Source organism: Cupressus sempervirens, chromosome 11 (assembly GCF_028749045.1).
Source record: "Cupressus sempervirens isolate cs-2001-9-10 chromosome 11, ASM2874904v1, whole genome shotgun sequence".
Lineage (NCBI taxonomy): Eukaryota > Viridiplantae > Streptophyta > Pinopsida > Cupressales > Cupressaceae > Cupressus > Cupressus sempervirens.
Window position 1 is genome coordinate 823,413,222 of NC_143128.1, and position 17,380 is coordinate 823,430,601.

General features: G+C 31.9%; 1 protein-coding gene and 1 pseudogene across 1 annotated transcript; both read left to right on the forward strand.

Moving 5' to 3' along the window:
• Positions 1-1,563: 1,563 nt before the first annotated feature.
• On the forward strand, positions 1,564-2,867 carry LOC149532094 (uncharacterized). The gene is made up of 2 exons (XM_089808432.1): positions 1,564-1,763; positions 1,864-2,867. Exons 1-2 carry the CDS (start codon positions 1,564-1,566, stop codon positions 2,567-2,569), a joined length of 906 nt encoding a protein of 301 aa, XP_089664558.1. The 3' UTR covers positions 2,570-2,867.
• LOC149532095 (putative histone-arginine methyltransferase CARM1 pseudogene) lies at positions 2,764-16,257 on the forward strand (annotated as a pseudogene).
• The last annotated feature ends 1,123 nt before the right edge of the window (positions 16,258-17,380 follow it).

Here is a 17,380-nt window from a genome sequence, read left to right on the forward strand (position 1 = left end):
ATAATTTCTCCAGATAACCGAAGGAAGCATGTCCAAGAAATCGATGCCATAACCAGATTTTAGATTTCTGCTTGTCCCCCTTAGAGCCATTCATCGCTAGAGCTTGACATAGCTTGTCTGAACTCTTTGACTCCAAGTCCAAGTAATACAACTTCCCTCACCTAACACCACAACCTATCATTTGCCTCGTTTAGATGTCTTTAAACACACAGAAATCAAGCCAAAAAATTACAACACAAAGTAAACTAGTGGTGATTTAGGAAACTGACAAAAAATTGTAATCCAAAGATGAAACCACTAAAATAGAATCTAGATTCAACGTATCAATGAGAGGTAAGGATTCTTCTCCAATAACTGAGGCCGAAGAGCCATTGGCAGTGGAAACAAATATTTGTGAGGATGGTTTAAGGGATGAGACCTGTCTAGAATCAAACATCATATGATCTGTAGCACCGGAATCAATTATCCATGCACTATTAGAAACAAGTGTAGACATATTTAAAAACTAACCACCATTATCTACCACATCTGCTAATGCTGAGATCTATCCAGCAACAGTTTGATTGCAATGGGTGCATTTGTGGGTGGATTTTTCAGCACCATTAGTAATCCCTGCCTTGGACAATGATCCTTCGGATTGAATAATAATGGGAGTAGATTTTCTCTCAAATGATTTGCTCTCAAATACTTCTGAATCTAAATTGGCCATAGTTCAATGAAGGGATACAAATAATTCAAGCTTTGAAGCTCTGATATCAACTTGAAAAATAGAAATTCAAAGGAATATTTTCCATTCATTGTATTCACATAAAACTGTATAGGTACATATACAATTGTGTACCAAATGCATAAAGCTACAGGAAAAGAAACAACTATAGGAAAGCTACAGAAAAAGAAAGAATAGTTTAGGAAAGAAAGCTCTTTCAATATAAGAAACAATCTAATATTGCAACAATTGGCAACCTTTAAAATCCTTGGAGTTGTATTCGTGGAGATGGAGGGGAGCAGAAAATATTGCAAACGATTAAAAGTAGAGAAATAAAACTAGCAAGACGGTGAAGTTTTTGGGTCGCATTCCATCAATAATAATAAAAATACACTAGCAAGATGGCGAAAATTTTGGGTCGCATTGCATCAATAATAATAAAAATACAGTTACATAACTCGAGAATTAAGTTTCCAGCGTACGAATTTGCAAATAGTGAAATATATAATAATGAAATATAGAATAACGAAATAGATGCATTTGACCAAGTTCAAGAGGGATATATGTTAAAAGCATTTTGGGTTTATATTGCACGGTGCACGATTTGGAAGTTGATCTGGCTGCATCTGGAGGTGATTCAGAAATTGCCTGTGTATTAAGCATATATTATTTAGCATAATAATACAATTAGTACCATCTAAGATAAAGCCATCCATGATGTGGAAGCTGCATAGATTGCGATGATTATCGTCCACTTTCGAAGCAATTTGATGAAGTGCACACTATAAAAGCAAATATTATGACGATCATTTTCAGTGAAGCGGAGAGCCTCGAATAGCAACTCATAACTGTATTCGATGGCTCCAAAGATGGTAATAGTTGCACTTTGCATGGTTGCACTGCTGAGCGCAAATGACGTTCTTGCTGCAAAGAAATCGAAGAAGGTGAAGTGCAGAGGCAAGCTCTACAAGAAGACCTGCCCTGGCAGCCAATACTGTCCATATGAATGTCAGGATACTTGCATGATGGACTGCCAGACCTGCAAGCCTGTTTGCCGTAAGTATCAATTATTTCATGTATTTTTTAGGGGGTGTATGGCTGAAATTGAGAAAACCCTAACTGTTAACATTTGATGAACATTGATATTACGTTGCAATTTGCAACAAGCCCGGAGGTGTGTGCCAGGACCCTCGGTTCATCGGGGGGGACGGCAGCATGTTCTACTTCCACGCCAAGAGAGACTCCAACTTCTGTCTCGTGTCAGACTCCGAGCTCCACATCAACGCTCACTTCATCGGGAAGAGAGGCGAGGGAATGGGAAGAGACTTCACGTGGGTGCAGTCCATCGGAGTCCTCTTCGGCGGCAACAGCAACAAGAAACACAAGCTCTTCTTCGGAGCCAACAGAGTGTCCTCCTCTTCCTGGGATGATTCCCTTGACCAGCTCTCCATCACCTTGGACGGCAACTCCATCCAGCTTTCCAGCGAGGAGGGAGCCACTGCCACTCTCCCCCTCTCGTCAGCCTCCAACCTCATCACTATCATCCGATCTGACAAGGCTAACGCCGTGACCGTCCAAGTGGAGAACAAGTTCACGATCACAGCGCGCGTGGTGCCCATCACTCCCAAGGAGTCTCGAGTCCACAAGTACAGAATCACGGCGGAGTCAGAGGACTGCCTCGCCCATCTGGAGCTGAGCTTCAAGTTCTACTCACTGAGCCCCAAAGCGAATGGCGTGCTCGGGCAGACGTACGGAGAGGAGTACAGGAGCCCAATCAACTTGGGAGCCACCATGCCCATGGTGGGAGGCGAGGCCGACTACGTCACCACCGATCTCTTCGCCACCGACTGCAAAGTCGCCTGATTCGGCTCGCCCAGCAACAACAACAAGGAAGACAACAACGATTTCTTCATCATCAACCTCAACTGCGCAGGGAGACCCGGTGGCCGCGGCATGGTTTGCCACAGATAGAGATCTCTTCATCATCAACAAATAATAATTTCTCATGTATTATGGCCACTGACCAGTACTCTCATGGCCGCTAAATAAAACTCTCGATGCCATCTCCAGTTTTAATCAATCTCATACTTATCAAGTTCCATTCCGCTAGTATTTCCACATCGTACAATTCAGTGATAACAATTCTTCCATGTTTATTGGGAGCTGGATTCCATATTTCTACAGATAAGTTACTGTCTGTAAAGACTGCATTTCCTTATCAATACTACATAAGCAAATTTCTATATAATGGAGAAAGGTTATAATTGAAAAGTCAAAGTCTGTTAGACCATGTGTCAAAACAAAATATTTCCATTATGGAATCAAGAAAAGATTTCATTACTAATTGACGTTTTGTCTAAAATCATGTACAAGTACATCATCATAATAGTAAGCTCATAAATACATCATGTGGTGCAACATAGATAAAACTACATCATAAACTACTATTTGATAAGAATAGTTACAATTTACATCAAATGAATATAGTGGCACCTTTCATCAATAAGACCATCTGCAAGCTCATTTCTCTTAGCCCTTGTGAGATAGGAGTGTAGCCTAGGCACTTTTATCACCCAACCATGGAGTGGTTTTCTCCCTTGAAGTCCTTCTTTACACGAAGAACTCCCCGACCCTACCCGAGGAACCTAGCAACTCGAGATAGTTGGATCAGATGGATCTAGTGCAGCCATGTGCCAAATTTTATATGCAACATATGCCTAAATGGATAACATACACATGGACCTAGAAAGGAGAATAGAATATAAACCATGCATTTCAAACATGTGCATTCATTAAATTAGCTTGGCCAAGCATTCAACAAATCAACCAGTAAGATACTAGCAGATAGAAAAAGAAGAACACATAATCTTTCCAATGCCCTTGCCTAATAAGAGCACATTCAACACGTATCCCATCATACATCTATCTTTCTCAAGAAGTACACACATAACGAGCAAGCCAAATATAATGTAATCTTCTTATGTTTTGATATTTCAATATCATTATGCTTTTCAATCAACAGCGAAAAGGAAGAAGAAAAGCTTAACCTAAGCATCTACTTAAATTTTTAAAAAATATCAGTCAATTACCAATTTCCATACACTAAAAAAAAAAGCAATAAGGTATTTAGTAACTTTCTTCTAAACATCAATATCTTCATGTTCAAATGTTTTCTTTGGTTTCCCACATATTAATGATTATGAGGCCCAATTTTAGTGATTTAGTTGTATAGAAAACTTGCAGCCATGTACAATATTTTAATAGCTCTGTACTCAAACATATAAGGATATGTTGTTTCAAGACTAGTAACTAATAAATTTGCTTCCCGTAATCCCAAAACAGTCACTATTCTAGCTAGAATACTAATTTCCTTTAACGAATGAACATTAGTTTTGAAAAGATAGATCATTATTACAACAGTATAATAAAAATATTTTTGATGGGAATTATTGAATTCCTACTCCTATTGGCAAGAACCAAAAATAGATTTCAACAATGTACATCCCATAAAGTTTAGAATTTGAACCCTCATCTCATTACTCCTAGCGAAACTTGTTCAAATCTACATTTCAAGGCATCTTTGTACTAGAATCTTTTGCTATTGAAGGAAAAGAATAATATAGCTAAAGTTGCCAACAAGAACATGTAGGTTTTAATCATAACTAAAAAGTTACATTCTAGCTTCTTCCACCTTTCTATTGTCTTTTTTTGGTTATTTTGATCTAGCTAAGTTGCTCTCATTTTGTGTTGATGGTTTTGGTGCTGACTTTAGCCAGTTTCTATTGGTTATCATTGTCAGTGTGTCTATTGGTAAAAAAAAATTCTATTTTGGCACTATTAGTTTTTAATCTTTCTATAAAATAATTGTAGTCTCGGGTGTCATGTAAAAAAACCTATTTTAGTCTTAATAAAAAACCACCACTTTATTTTTACTATTGCTAGTGGGTTTCTCATAGGTTAATATCTATGTCCAAAGTATACATTTAGGAGAAATCAAACACAATTTTTCTTCCTTTCTCAATTTTGTTTGGATGAGTAAGTAAAATAAGATATCTTATAGAACCTACAATGTATGAACTAGGAACAAATAAAAAGAAATAAAACTCATCTTGTACTATAAGGCACGCTGGAAATTCATAATGTGGTTATTCATATTTTTATCTATATTAATTAATGTAAAAGCATAAGCATTGTTTTCATAGCATTAGTTGTATACAAAAATCATAGAGTTGGACATTACTTCCACATAGTAATAGTTCAAAACTGCCAATGTACTCAAAGTAAAAATTTAAAATTAAATCCTAATAATATTTGAACTCATTCTTAATTATTTGAATTAATTTAGGAAGTGATTCATCCAGTCTTAGACTATGATTAAAGAATGGCTGGATTTAGTAGCTGAAACATGAATGATTCTACACAATCTACATTGAAATAGTGGCTATTCAAACACAAGCATTTTCAAAGCTTAAAAGTTAATACCCTGATAATTTTAACAATAATGAATAAGGATAAGAAAGAAAAAATCTTATTTCCATTTTTCCACCAAACTAGGCTATGAAATTTGGACATTTACTCATCTAGAGACAAAATCATTATGCCAAGGATTGAATAGTTACTCTATTGGTGTGAAACTACAATCAAAGCATTTTTTTATGAGATATGATATTGACTCCTATATACATATTGCTAACAATGATGGAATAGAAGGAGATGTTTTAGGAAAAAAATCTTGTTGTTATGATACATGCAAAGACTAATATAAGATAGAAGTCCATACAACACTTCACACTATGATAAATTTTACACTTTCATTTACTATAGAAAAAAAAGACAAAACATTATTAAAACTTTGTATCAACATTCCCTTCTAATAAATTGGAAAATAAATACAATATATCACCAAGTTTCAAGGTAACTAATCTGGATAAGCCGATTGGTATTGAAAAAAATTTGGTGTTCATGTAGTCCAATCACCATTCCAATTGTTTTCCAGTCATCCATTAGTTCATAACATAGGTTAGAGCTCCAAAAAATATTCCAAACTAGAGAGATCTATGCATATCATGTCTAACATAATAGTTGAGCAATATTTTTTAGATAATCCCCAACCCTCAAGCAATATCCCTTTTTTACTTGCATGATCTTTTTTCCCAAAATATTATATTCTTCCTTATAATAAATTTGTCACTCCTTTATTCCAAACTTTGTATCTCATGTGGAGTTTGATTTTCCTTACTTAAAACTTTTATTTTTTCTTTACTTATTGTCCAATAATATTTTTTCTTTATTTAGTATTGCAAGCTAAAGTAGCATGACATTAATTATGTGCCCCATGAGTTGGCTGCAATTATTCATGCCTTGTAGATGTGGAGGCATTATTTGATTAGGAATCCTTTTGAGTTAAAAAATGACCACATGGGGCTGGGATATATCTTCACATAGTCTAATTTGAATGCCAGATAGATACATTGGTTGGAATTCCATAGAAATCATGAATTTGGTATCAACTATATCAAAGGAAAGGAAAATAGGGTGGTTGATTCTCTTAGTAGAAGAAGGCACATCATTGTTATATATACCATAAGGACATACCTTAGAGAAAAGTTGTTGCAAAATCTTAGAGGTGAGGAAAACTATGAGATGGTTAAGGAATCATTGCACACTGATCTATCCAACCATTGTTTTGATGTAATTTTGACACTAGTGGTCTTTTTAAGATACCAAGATTGTATATAAATTTTCAACCTTATAGTTGAGAAAATTAGTGATGGACGAGATGCATTGCATTCATTATTCAGGTTATCCTGGACCAAGATGGTTACCAATATAAGTCCACTTTATTTTTGGCCAGGGTTGATTTGTAATGTGTTAGCTTTTTTAGCTTAGTTTGGAATGCTAGCAAGTCAAGGCTAAGCATGTTCATATGGAGGGATTAATTTATCCTCATGATATACCTGCATATAAATGGTAAGTAATCTCAATGGAATTCATACAAGCATTACCCAAGACTAGGTTATAGCATCATGTTATTCTAGTTGTGGTTGACAAGTTAACCAAAGGTCTACACTTTATACTTGGTCATTTGTGAGATGGATCATTGTCTTTGGCCAAGAAATTTGTGGAAGAGAATTTTAGATCTCATGAAGTTCTTGAGACTATTATTTCTGACAGGGACATGAGGATAACATCAATGTTCTAGATGAACTTGAATTCTTAATTAGGGATATGACTAAATTTTAGTACTACTTACCATCCTTAGATAGATGAATAAACTAAGAGGGCAAATCAAGTTGTAGAATATTTACTCCATACGTATTGCATGGATCAATGGTAGAAATGGGAAGAGTAACTTCCTTTGGTTGAGTTTTCTTATTACAACTCACACCAAACATCTCTTAGGATGAAACCATTTGAGGTGCTTTATGGGTACAAATATTGGACACCTATTAGTTGGGATAAAATAGAGGATCAAATTGTAATTGGTACTAAGATGCTTTGAGACATGGAAGAATAGATGTCTCTAATTCATGGTTTCCTAAAGGAAGCAGTTAAAAGATAGAAGAGTTATGCAGATAAGAACCAATATTTTAGTTAGTTTAAGAATTTTTAATTTTTGTTGTGGATTTACTGTTAGCAATGACAAGTTGTTTCATCTCAGTACGTGGCCAGAGTCAGATGCTAATTATAAATGTAAATGGGTACATTATTGATTCTAATGTTGACAAAACAAACATAGTCTCTTGACATGTGACACATCTTTATTTTAATGATTGGCTATCTAAAAGCTTTTAATTGGATTTTTTTCAATTCTTTATAAATTTATTTTATCTTTTTTTTTTCCTAAATCATAATTTTCAGTAGTCTTGAGATGGTTATTCTCTTATGTGTATCTTAATCATTATCAATTGAATGTGATTGTATTCAAATATTCTATTAGTTTGTGGGAGTTTCCACATAGAATTTCCATCTTTTTTGACAAGTCTTCCAAGTTGGTTCCAAGGTATGTGGGGCCATTTGATGTCTTTGATATCATAAACCCTATGGATTATCAACTTTTTGCACCACTAGCTCTAGCCCATATCCATAATGTATTGCATGTTTCTTTTCTTAAGCCATATTATCCTAATGCATCTATATTTTGGATTGGTGTACCTCATAGGTTTAGGATCTAGGGGTATTACTAGTAAAGCATACCTACCTCGTTGATCTATGTATTATCAGGATACATGTGACAAAGAGGTTTTATAGTATATGGTCTAGTTAGACTAGTTCTCAGTCAATAATGCCACATGGGAGGATGCAGTTGATATGCATAATTCTTTTCCATGCCTTTTGGCATAGACTCTTTGTTATGTTTTTCTACTAATATATTTTTTGGTGCACACATTTTTATGTGGTTTTATGACATTGGGTCCATTTCTCTTCCTAGTGGGGAGGGCTGTCATGACTTAACCTATGACCACCTTTTTCTCAAGGACTTTTTCAACTTTTGATTATGAAGACTTAGACTCTATGATTCAAATTTAATGAAAATTATATTCTTTATTTTTACCTTAGACCTATTAGTTGAAATTGATAGACAATTTGACTTAGGTTACAATAATTTGTTACATTCAATCTAGGGTTAAAATAATAAAATGATAACTCTAATACCACTTGTAAGGAAACTTGCAATAAAAATATCTATTGTTTCCACATAACCCATAATAGATCTTAAACAAATAACCAATTAAAATCCACATGCAAGAGAATAGACAACATACCCACTAAAATGTAACATGGGATATATCCTAAGAAACCCTCATTGAGGGAAAAATTTAGCCTCCAAAAGAATCCATCGCCATTTATTATTCACCAAAATACCATTGCATTACAACCATAGAACCCTTCAAATTCATAGCCACAAGCAAGGAATCTATATGAACAAGCATGAATCCACACATCTCATGCCATGATTCCAACCTTAAAAAATGTTCCCTTGGCTAACTTGTCTTGCCTTGTCTTGCTCAACTTTCCAGTTTTTACTTTTTTCCTTCTTACCGAAAACTATCCTTGTGGTTTCTTATATAGTGAAAAGCTCCCACAAAACCATCAAGTGGTGTTCCATAAACTATGTGCTAAAATAATGTGCTACCAGACCCCTATTGAGCCACATTTAATATTGGGTATTTAATTCTTTTCCCCAATATTAAAGAATTGCATAAAATATTATTGCAATATTATAGCCAAACTCATCAAGTATATCCCATAAGAACCTCTACATGTTGCACACCCATCTAGGTGATCCTAGGTGCAACATTATATAGTAAAATAAAATAATATAATCTAAACAATATTATACAATGTGTGAAACACATATAATCTCAACACAACTCCATCACTTCTCCAAATGCCAGCTCTCAACTGCTAACTCTCTAGTTTATTTTAGTTTTAATGAAGCATGATTGTCACATGTGATAGGTTATTTATAATTAAATGAGTTTAAAAATTTGAGTGTAGATAAGTCAAAGACTTAGTTCCACCATATCTTGAGGAGTATAGAAAATTGGTTAAACTATTATTTCAAGAAATAATCTTTAGTTCACTTTCAGGATAGGTTGTTTAAACTATTGTTTCAAGTAGTGATCTTTAGTTTCCCTCTAGAATAGGTTATTCATTCACTATTTGATTGACATATGAGCTTTTCCAAAATAAATATAATACATTGTAAGTTTTTTTTCAGCATAAGGATAATAGATGTAATAAAAATTGTTTTATTATTCTTCCCGAAAATAAAATTGCAACTTTCCTTGTTTAAGAAAAGAGTTCTTTTGTTTTTTAGGGTTTTACATATGTTTTTCTTATTGTTAATTTCTTCTTGATTGTCAAGTTTTATATAAATCTAACAAATTTCCAATGGTTGGTTATTTATGTCAAGATCTCTCTTTATTTTTTGGTTATTGTGTTCTTCTACAAAGTCAGTAATAGGGGACATATGATTATTCTTAATTTGTTTAAAGTAATAGAATCTCATAAGCTCTAGACATCATGAGTAGAAGTTGACAGTCTAGATTCAATTTGATTTTCCTTGACTCCATCAATGCCTAACTAGTATTTTGAAACATCTCTATTCATTTCATTTTTAAATTATTTTTGTTTCTGTACACTCACAAATCTTGGAGTTGTTTTGACTTCTTCAAGGTTTGAATGATCAACGGAGAGGTGATTTTTTGGTCTATTGGCCAAGGTTCATTAAGATTTGTTTTTTGTCAGCTCTGTCACATCCATTAGGTGGATGATCAAAGAAGGATGTGAGGGTTGTGAAGAAGAATTTTAGCCTTTTTTTTCTACTTAATGTTTGAAGGTTGTAACTCTTTTTCATAATAGACATGTAGATCTAGGGCTTTTATTCTCTACAAAAAAGGGGTGGAGAATCTGACTTACAACATGGTTATCATCTAGGTAGCTCTAAGCAAACCAAAACCTAGATTATATGATTGGACAGAGAGGTTTATAGACAAAACCTAGATGATAGAAACTAGTTTTAAATAAAAGATTATAGAGGAAAACATCTCCAAGTACAAATGGATAATATGAATAAAAATTTCCATGTACATAAAACAACAATAACAAGGAAAATTGTTGATTCTATTATATTTTAAAACATGTTTACAAACATCCCTTGAATGGTAGATACCCCTTAAATCCACTCTCTCTATTCTCTGACTCCTACATTCCTTACCTAGTAGTTAACTTCCTCTTTCAATAACCACCCAAGCAATTATTTTCCTTGATCTCTCTCTCCTTTTAAAAAAAAAAATTATGTACAAGATACATATTAGATTTCTAAATAGGAGTCTCAATCTTAGTACCAAAACCAAACTAAAGTTTGAAATTGGGCACCAAAGTCTAGAAGCTTAGAAATTTAAATTTTCATATTAAATGCTCCATATACTACTAAGTACTCTTACATGATTAGTTAACCTGACATTTGGGTAAGTGCAAGAAGTTGGGTCTCAATTTTGGGAAAAAAGTTAAAGTGTTTTTCCTATATTTAAAATTTCTTGTCATTTGATGTCAAAATTTGAGGCATTTTGATATTGTATATAAAAATAATTCAAATATAAAGATTGTACTGTTCAGAATATACTTTTTGAATATGTAATTTATTTTTGTACCCATATGATAGATTCTTTTTTTGGTATGGATCTTTAAAAACCACTTTCTCAGAATGCTTGTTTCAAGACCATACCACACTCGTGTACAAATACCATAATTTGACACAAATAAATGATTTTTTGTAAATCCTTTTAAAGAAAGTTACCTAACACACCAAAGATTGATGAAAATATTTTTCATTAATTTTTAATGAAATAATTTTTTTGTTATTAATTTTTAATTGGCTATAAAGGTAAATTTTAAAACCTCTCATCTACAGAAACCATAATTTGATCAAAATTTCACTTTTTTCAAGAATTCATTTTTTAAACTTCAAAAGAATTGTATGTATATTGATGAAATATAAATTAATTTAAGAAAAACCATAAAATAAAAAATTTATTAAAGTTTTAGTAAACCTCACTATTTTACATTTAGGTAGCACCTTTGATTAAAAAATTATGAAAAAATAGTAGATAAAATCATAACACTATAAAATTTATAGTTATACAATCAGGATAGTGAGAGCTCTAATGGGTTCTTATTTTGTAAAAATGTTTGATCAGGAAGACCCTCTAAAAATTATGGTAAGGCATGAATTTGTTAGTTTAATGTCTTAGTTTAACGTGGATTCTTATGCATCACTAACACACATTTATTACATCTCAACTATTCTCTTTACAACTTGTTGAGATTAATCACTAGATGCCCCCATCTACTTCTTCATCAACTTCCTTCTCTATCTTTTTTCATTACATAACTACATGAGGATAGTTTTGGAGTAAGTTTAGGAATTAAAATATATAAATTAATTCTCATTTATTTTCTCATCATTGATAGTTCATATATGTAAAAAAAGGATGGTTTTGTAATGAGGAGTTAAGAACATAAAAGTGTTCAAGATGTTTCTATGCAATGGAAAGATACAAAACTGAGAAAAAATAGTAGATATAATAGTTTAAAAATAAGGGTAGAGAAAAATATAGCAAAGTCCATTCTTTAAAGAAAAGAGGCATTTTAAAGAAAAACATGTTCATGTTCATGTGATTGAGAAGTGTTTGGATTATTCTAACGAGGTCGCTAATGATTAGAATTTGTTATATTTTACTAGTAGCTAACCATGTTGAGGAAATGTGTAATTCATTATTCTAAAACGTAATATCTTTATTGTAAGATGTGGAAACCTTATTGTAATGAGTGTAATAATGCTTATGAAGGCATGTATGCCCTATCATAGACTTATGTAATTAAATATGAATTGGGAAAGCTCTAATATGTTGACCTAATTAATCATTTGTAAAGGGTATACTATAAAGATGTTTTCATTAGTTGAGTATGCATGTATTTGAGATTAGTTGATGTTGATGTGATCTTCTATGCTAGATGATAAGAGAAGATAGAAATGATTTTGTTTGATTATAATGAGCTTCAAAGAAACTACTTTGGAAAGTAAGTTGTAGATTAGTTAGATCTTGATTTTGGATGTGTCATCCTTAAAGATTGTCTTTCACACTTACCAGAGTATTTATGTAGTGGATGTACTTATTTTCTTTCAGCCACTAATAGGGTTTGAACCTTCTAACAAGGTTTTTCCCTCTAACAAGAACTATGTACTAAATGCATTTAGTTGAATCCTAACAGGGTCACTTCCTTTCACAAGGAACTTATATATTATTAAAATATATTGTGGGTACCATCCTTGTAATGGTTTTCCCTTTTAACAAGGTTTCTATAGTTGATAAATCATTGTGTTATGGTGTATGGTATCTTTTTGTTGTGCATCATTAGTTTAACTTTTGGAGATCATATTTATATATTTGGTTTTAATTATATTTGGTTACAATGGATTCACCCCCCTTTCTGGCAAATAATAAAAAGTTGATGTATTAAAATGTGAATATGGGTACATTAAGTGGAATATGTTTCTAGTTTAGTAACTTCACAATTACATAACTGATAGTTTAGTAATAATGTATTATGTTAACATTCCCCCTACCCCCTACCCCCCATAATATATTAATCCAAAAGACATCATATCATCTTACCTTAGGAACCCCCCTCCCCACCCCCTGTGTTGCACCCCCCCCCCACCCCCTTCACATTTACAAAGAAAAACATGTTGGATACATATTTTGAGAAAATATTTCTAAGGAAGAAAACCTTAAACAAAGCAAGGCTCCATTAAGTTGTCTTGTGACCCTTGGAAAGGTGTAGCTTTGAGCTATGTTTTTAACCTCTCATTCTTGAACACAAGGGTTCGAATTATTCAACAATAATACCTAAGAGATCACTAGTACAAAAACAACAATATGTGACTAAAAACATCACTAAAAATTGTATATATGTGATTAAACTTAGTCACATGACTGCTAGTAGTTAATATCCAATCATTTATAACACTGCTAAATTTACTACTAAAAAATTTTAATCATTTATTTGATTGCTAATGTTGACCATTGATTTATTGGTATATTTAGTGATATATTATGTCATGTATTTAGTAATTAATTAAATGGTATATTTAATCATTTGGCTAGTCACATATTTAGTAGTTGATTTAAAAGTATATTTAATTATGTAGTTAGTCACACATTTATTTATTGATTTAATTATTTGGTTAGTAACGTATTGAGTAGTTGATTTAATCATGTGATTACACACACATTTAGTAGTTAATTTAGTAGTTGATTTAATCGTGTTGTTAGAAATACATTTATTAGTTGATTCAATCTTGTGGTTAGACACACATTTAGTAGTTAATTTAGTAGTTGATTTAATTATAGATTTAGTTGTGTGGTTAGACATATTTAGCAGTTGATTTAGTGATATTAAATAAGTCATGTGATAAATAATTTATTAATACCATAAATTTAATAATACAATTTATCATTATCTTAAACTTAGAACTAAATGATAAAAGAAAATAAAAATAATACATACACGAACAAGCTACAACATGCTAGCACTAGAATAATATTGATACAATGTTATAATTATGATATATGAACAAAATCTACAATACAAAAACTTAATGCATATATATATATATATATATATATATATATATATATATATATATATATATATATATATATATATATATATATATATATATATATATATATATATATATATATATATATATATATATATATATATATATATATATAACTTAATAGAAAAAATTAAAGTTACCTAAAGAGTTTTGAACTCTTTGAAATACACCATCATCATGCTGAAATCCTTAAACAAAACATTCAAAATACTACATAAAATGTAGTTTTATGAGAATAGATGTCTAACAATGTCCACTACATGATAAGTATTATAAACTATGGTATTTTTTGCAAATATTGCATTGGCCATCCTGTGAAGGCCACCATTTTCTCTTTTAGATGAGTGGGTCCATCTACTTTGTCCATATAAACAAGAGGAGTGTCATTTGTGATTGTTACAATGTTTAGATTTTCATCTATTGTTCCTAACAAATTGACTGCATGAGCAATAGATAGGGAATGGATCCTCCAACTTCCTACAACATCACCATCATACGGATCCAACACCCTAACTTTGTCCCCTTCCTTGAATTTATAATCAACATATTTCTATGAAAAGAAAAGAAAATACATTAAGCTACATAGTCATGAAAGTGTCAATTATAAACACTACATTACTATACATGCATACCTAAAATATAAGGTTCTTACAACATTGTTACACATTTGATCAGTAAAACAAAGATGGTATATCTCTGCATCTAATCAAAAAAACCAAAAATACATTTAATAGCTAAAAACAATTAATGTAACTTGGCTCAAGTTTAGAATGGATACTACTATGAATATCGTGCATGGAATCTTTATATTTAGCATAATCATTATCAACAATGTCATCTTTTTTTTTTTTGTCTTCATGTGATTTCTCTACACGGAGTTTAGAAATTAAGTAAAGATAATGTATAAAGTCAAATAAAGAACACAAATTTTGAATAAAATTATTCCATAAGAACTATTATATTACCTAAATATCATTAGAAATACTTTTATGTTGGATGTTCTTATCTACCAATTCATCATGATCAATATCAATACCAATAGCTCTCTTTGACATGTAGTTGAAACATCAAGAAAAAATGGTCAAATATTTTGGAAGGGGGTAACATGTCGGGATCTTTCAATACAAAATCATAGAAAATAAAGCATGGAGAAGCATGTTTGTCTCTTTACAATAAAAAATCATAGAAAAGAAAGCATCAGAGTCTATACAATCATGAGGGTAAACAATGAGCAAGAATGATATGACAAATAAAGAGCACTAATAAAGAGGACTATAATGCATCAAGCTTATCATTGAAGTCACATAAGAAGCATAATTTTATATCATTCAATTTTCAAAGAAATAACATAATATTATTCTACTTGAATTCACTTCATATGACATTCATAGAATGTTTGCTAGAGTGTGTGTAGACTATAATTGTCCTTGTATTACACTGAAAAACATGCAAAGTACTCAGAAAAATTAAAGCATAAAAAAAAAATAAAAAGAAAAGAAAGAAAAAAGATATAGATAGAAAAAAATATGTGCATAGGGTCCTACTATGTCGTTGTTATAGAAAAAATTGTATTGATTTCTAGGGTTGTATTGTAGTAGAAGTGAGAGCTAGACATGGAATTGTGTCACTTTTTGTTGCTCAAGAAGGTGCAAAGCATGCCTATGTCATGGAAGCATATAAGATATGGTAGATTATGCATGAATATTTGTGGTAGAAAATCCATCTCTGGGTCAGTAAATAACAATGATAAAGAGTAAAGTTGAGGAGATTGAGCTACCAGAGAAAGTAATTATATTAATATTAAAATTGAAGAAAAAAACTAGACTATAATGTTTACTTGACATTGTTGCATGGACCTAATTTTATGGCTATTTTCTTATCATGTTGTGGATGCTTTTGACCCAAGAATTTTTATTGATCCTACTAAATATCAAGCAATAATCTTCACCAAGATCAAGGGTGAAGAACTATATGAATTGACATTTCCTTGAAGTTTACAAAATCAATTGGTACTCAAATTCATGTCCTTAAACGTTGGGTTGATTTTGTTTTTAATGGAATTCTTGTGCAATGATGGCTTACAAATGATTTTGGTGCACCAACAAGCTTCATTGTGTCTTGTCTTAGCCTTTCTATGTCTTGGATTGGCAGACTATTACCGGTTGGCTTTGCATGGTTGCTCATAGTACTCATAAATATACTATGTATCTCACTATGTCAAAAAACCATATGAGGTGTTAGTGGAGATGAAGGAGTTATACTACAAAATTCTTCAAGAAAGCTTGATTTGAAGGAACCATAATATAGGATGTCATAGCCTCAAGCCTATACTTGGGCTCAGGATCAGTTAGCTTAGTAGTTAGTCTAGTAGCAATAAGAATAATAAATATAAGTGTGGAGTTTTAGTAAGGTTTGACTATTGCAACAAAAATAGGGAATTATTCACTAGAGATATTCTAGACTCTATGGGGTACAATGGAATTCAATTGCTTAAAATAGTAGAGCTTGGCAAGCAATTAAAAGTCAGACAATCTAAAATTGCAAGTTGTTTTAGTAGGCAAGTCTAAGTTCCAGCTAATGAAAATATTGTCATTGATGTCGAAAGTCTTCAAGATGATAATGTTGTTAGACTATTTAATTGATATAAATATTATGATATATATATGGTATACAAAGAATACATTACATATGCATTTATTGTGACCACAAGACTACAAGATATACACTAAGAGTGCAAAACTATTATTGAGATCCTATGTATATATCGAGTCTGAAGATAAACAATAGCACAGTTATGACAAAAAATAACTTATAAAGTAAGGATCAATAAGACAAGTACAGATGGTCAATGGAGCAATTTATTTTAATGGTGCTCAACTCATTTAACATTTGTGCTCAAAATAGTTTTAAAAATGAAAAAGACAAATTAAACACAATTATGAATTGAACTCATTATTGTCTAATTTATTCTTTGAGCTCTTGTATGTACAACACATTTTAGCACATCATTTGGGAAATTGAAGAAGCATATAAGAAATATGATTCTGCTATACAACTTCAAGCAAGTTAGGTTGTCTTTAGCTACTGTAGAAGACCTAAAAAAACACATGAAGTGTGGCACACAAAAAAAACATGTAGTGTAGCCCTATGCATGCTAATATTATTAGTTAGTGCATTGTACTTAGGTAAAAGAAGAATGCTTTAGTATTTTTGGGTTTCTTGAATTTTCCTAGAATTTTGTATTTGAGGTTATCATCATCTAGGTAATTGCATTGGATTAGAGCAAAAGAAAGCTTTCGCATTTGTTTCACTCTTGGAAGTGCCCTACAATTCAGCATTTGAGCATAAGCTGATTATTTTCTTGATGGATTTGGATGAGGATATGCCATCAATGGAAGAGAGAATTCACACTTTTATAAAAAAATTGGTGGAGCCTATCTACCAGATGTATGGCTGTGTTGAAACTCCATCTCCTACTG

What these genes read in the sequence shown, in the direction of transcription:
- LOC149532094 (XM_089808432.1), top strand. Translation starts at nt 1,564, where the DNA reads ATGGCTCCAAAGATGGTAATAGTTGCACTTTGCATGGTTGCACTGCTG. An exon ending in ACCTGCAAGCCTGTTTGCCG is followed by an intron (nt 1,764 to 1,863) that starts TAAGTATCAATT and finishes TTACGTTGCAAT; the next exon opens with TTGCAACAAGCCCGGAGGTG.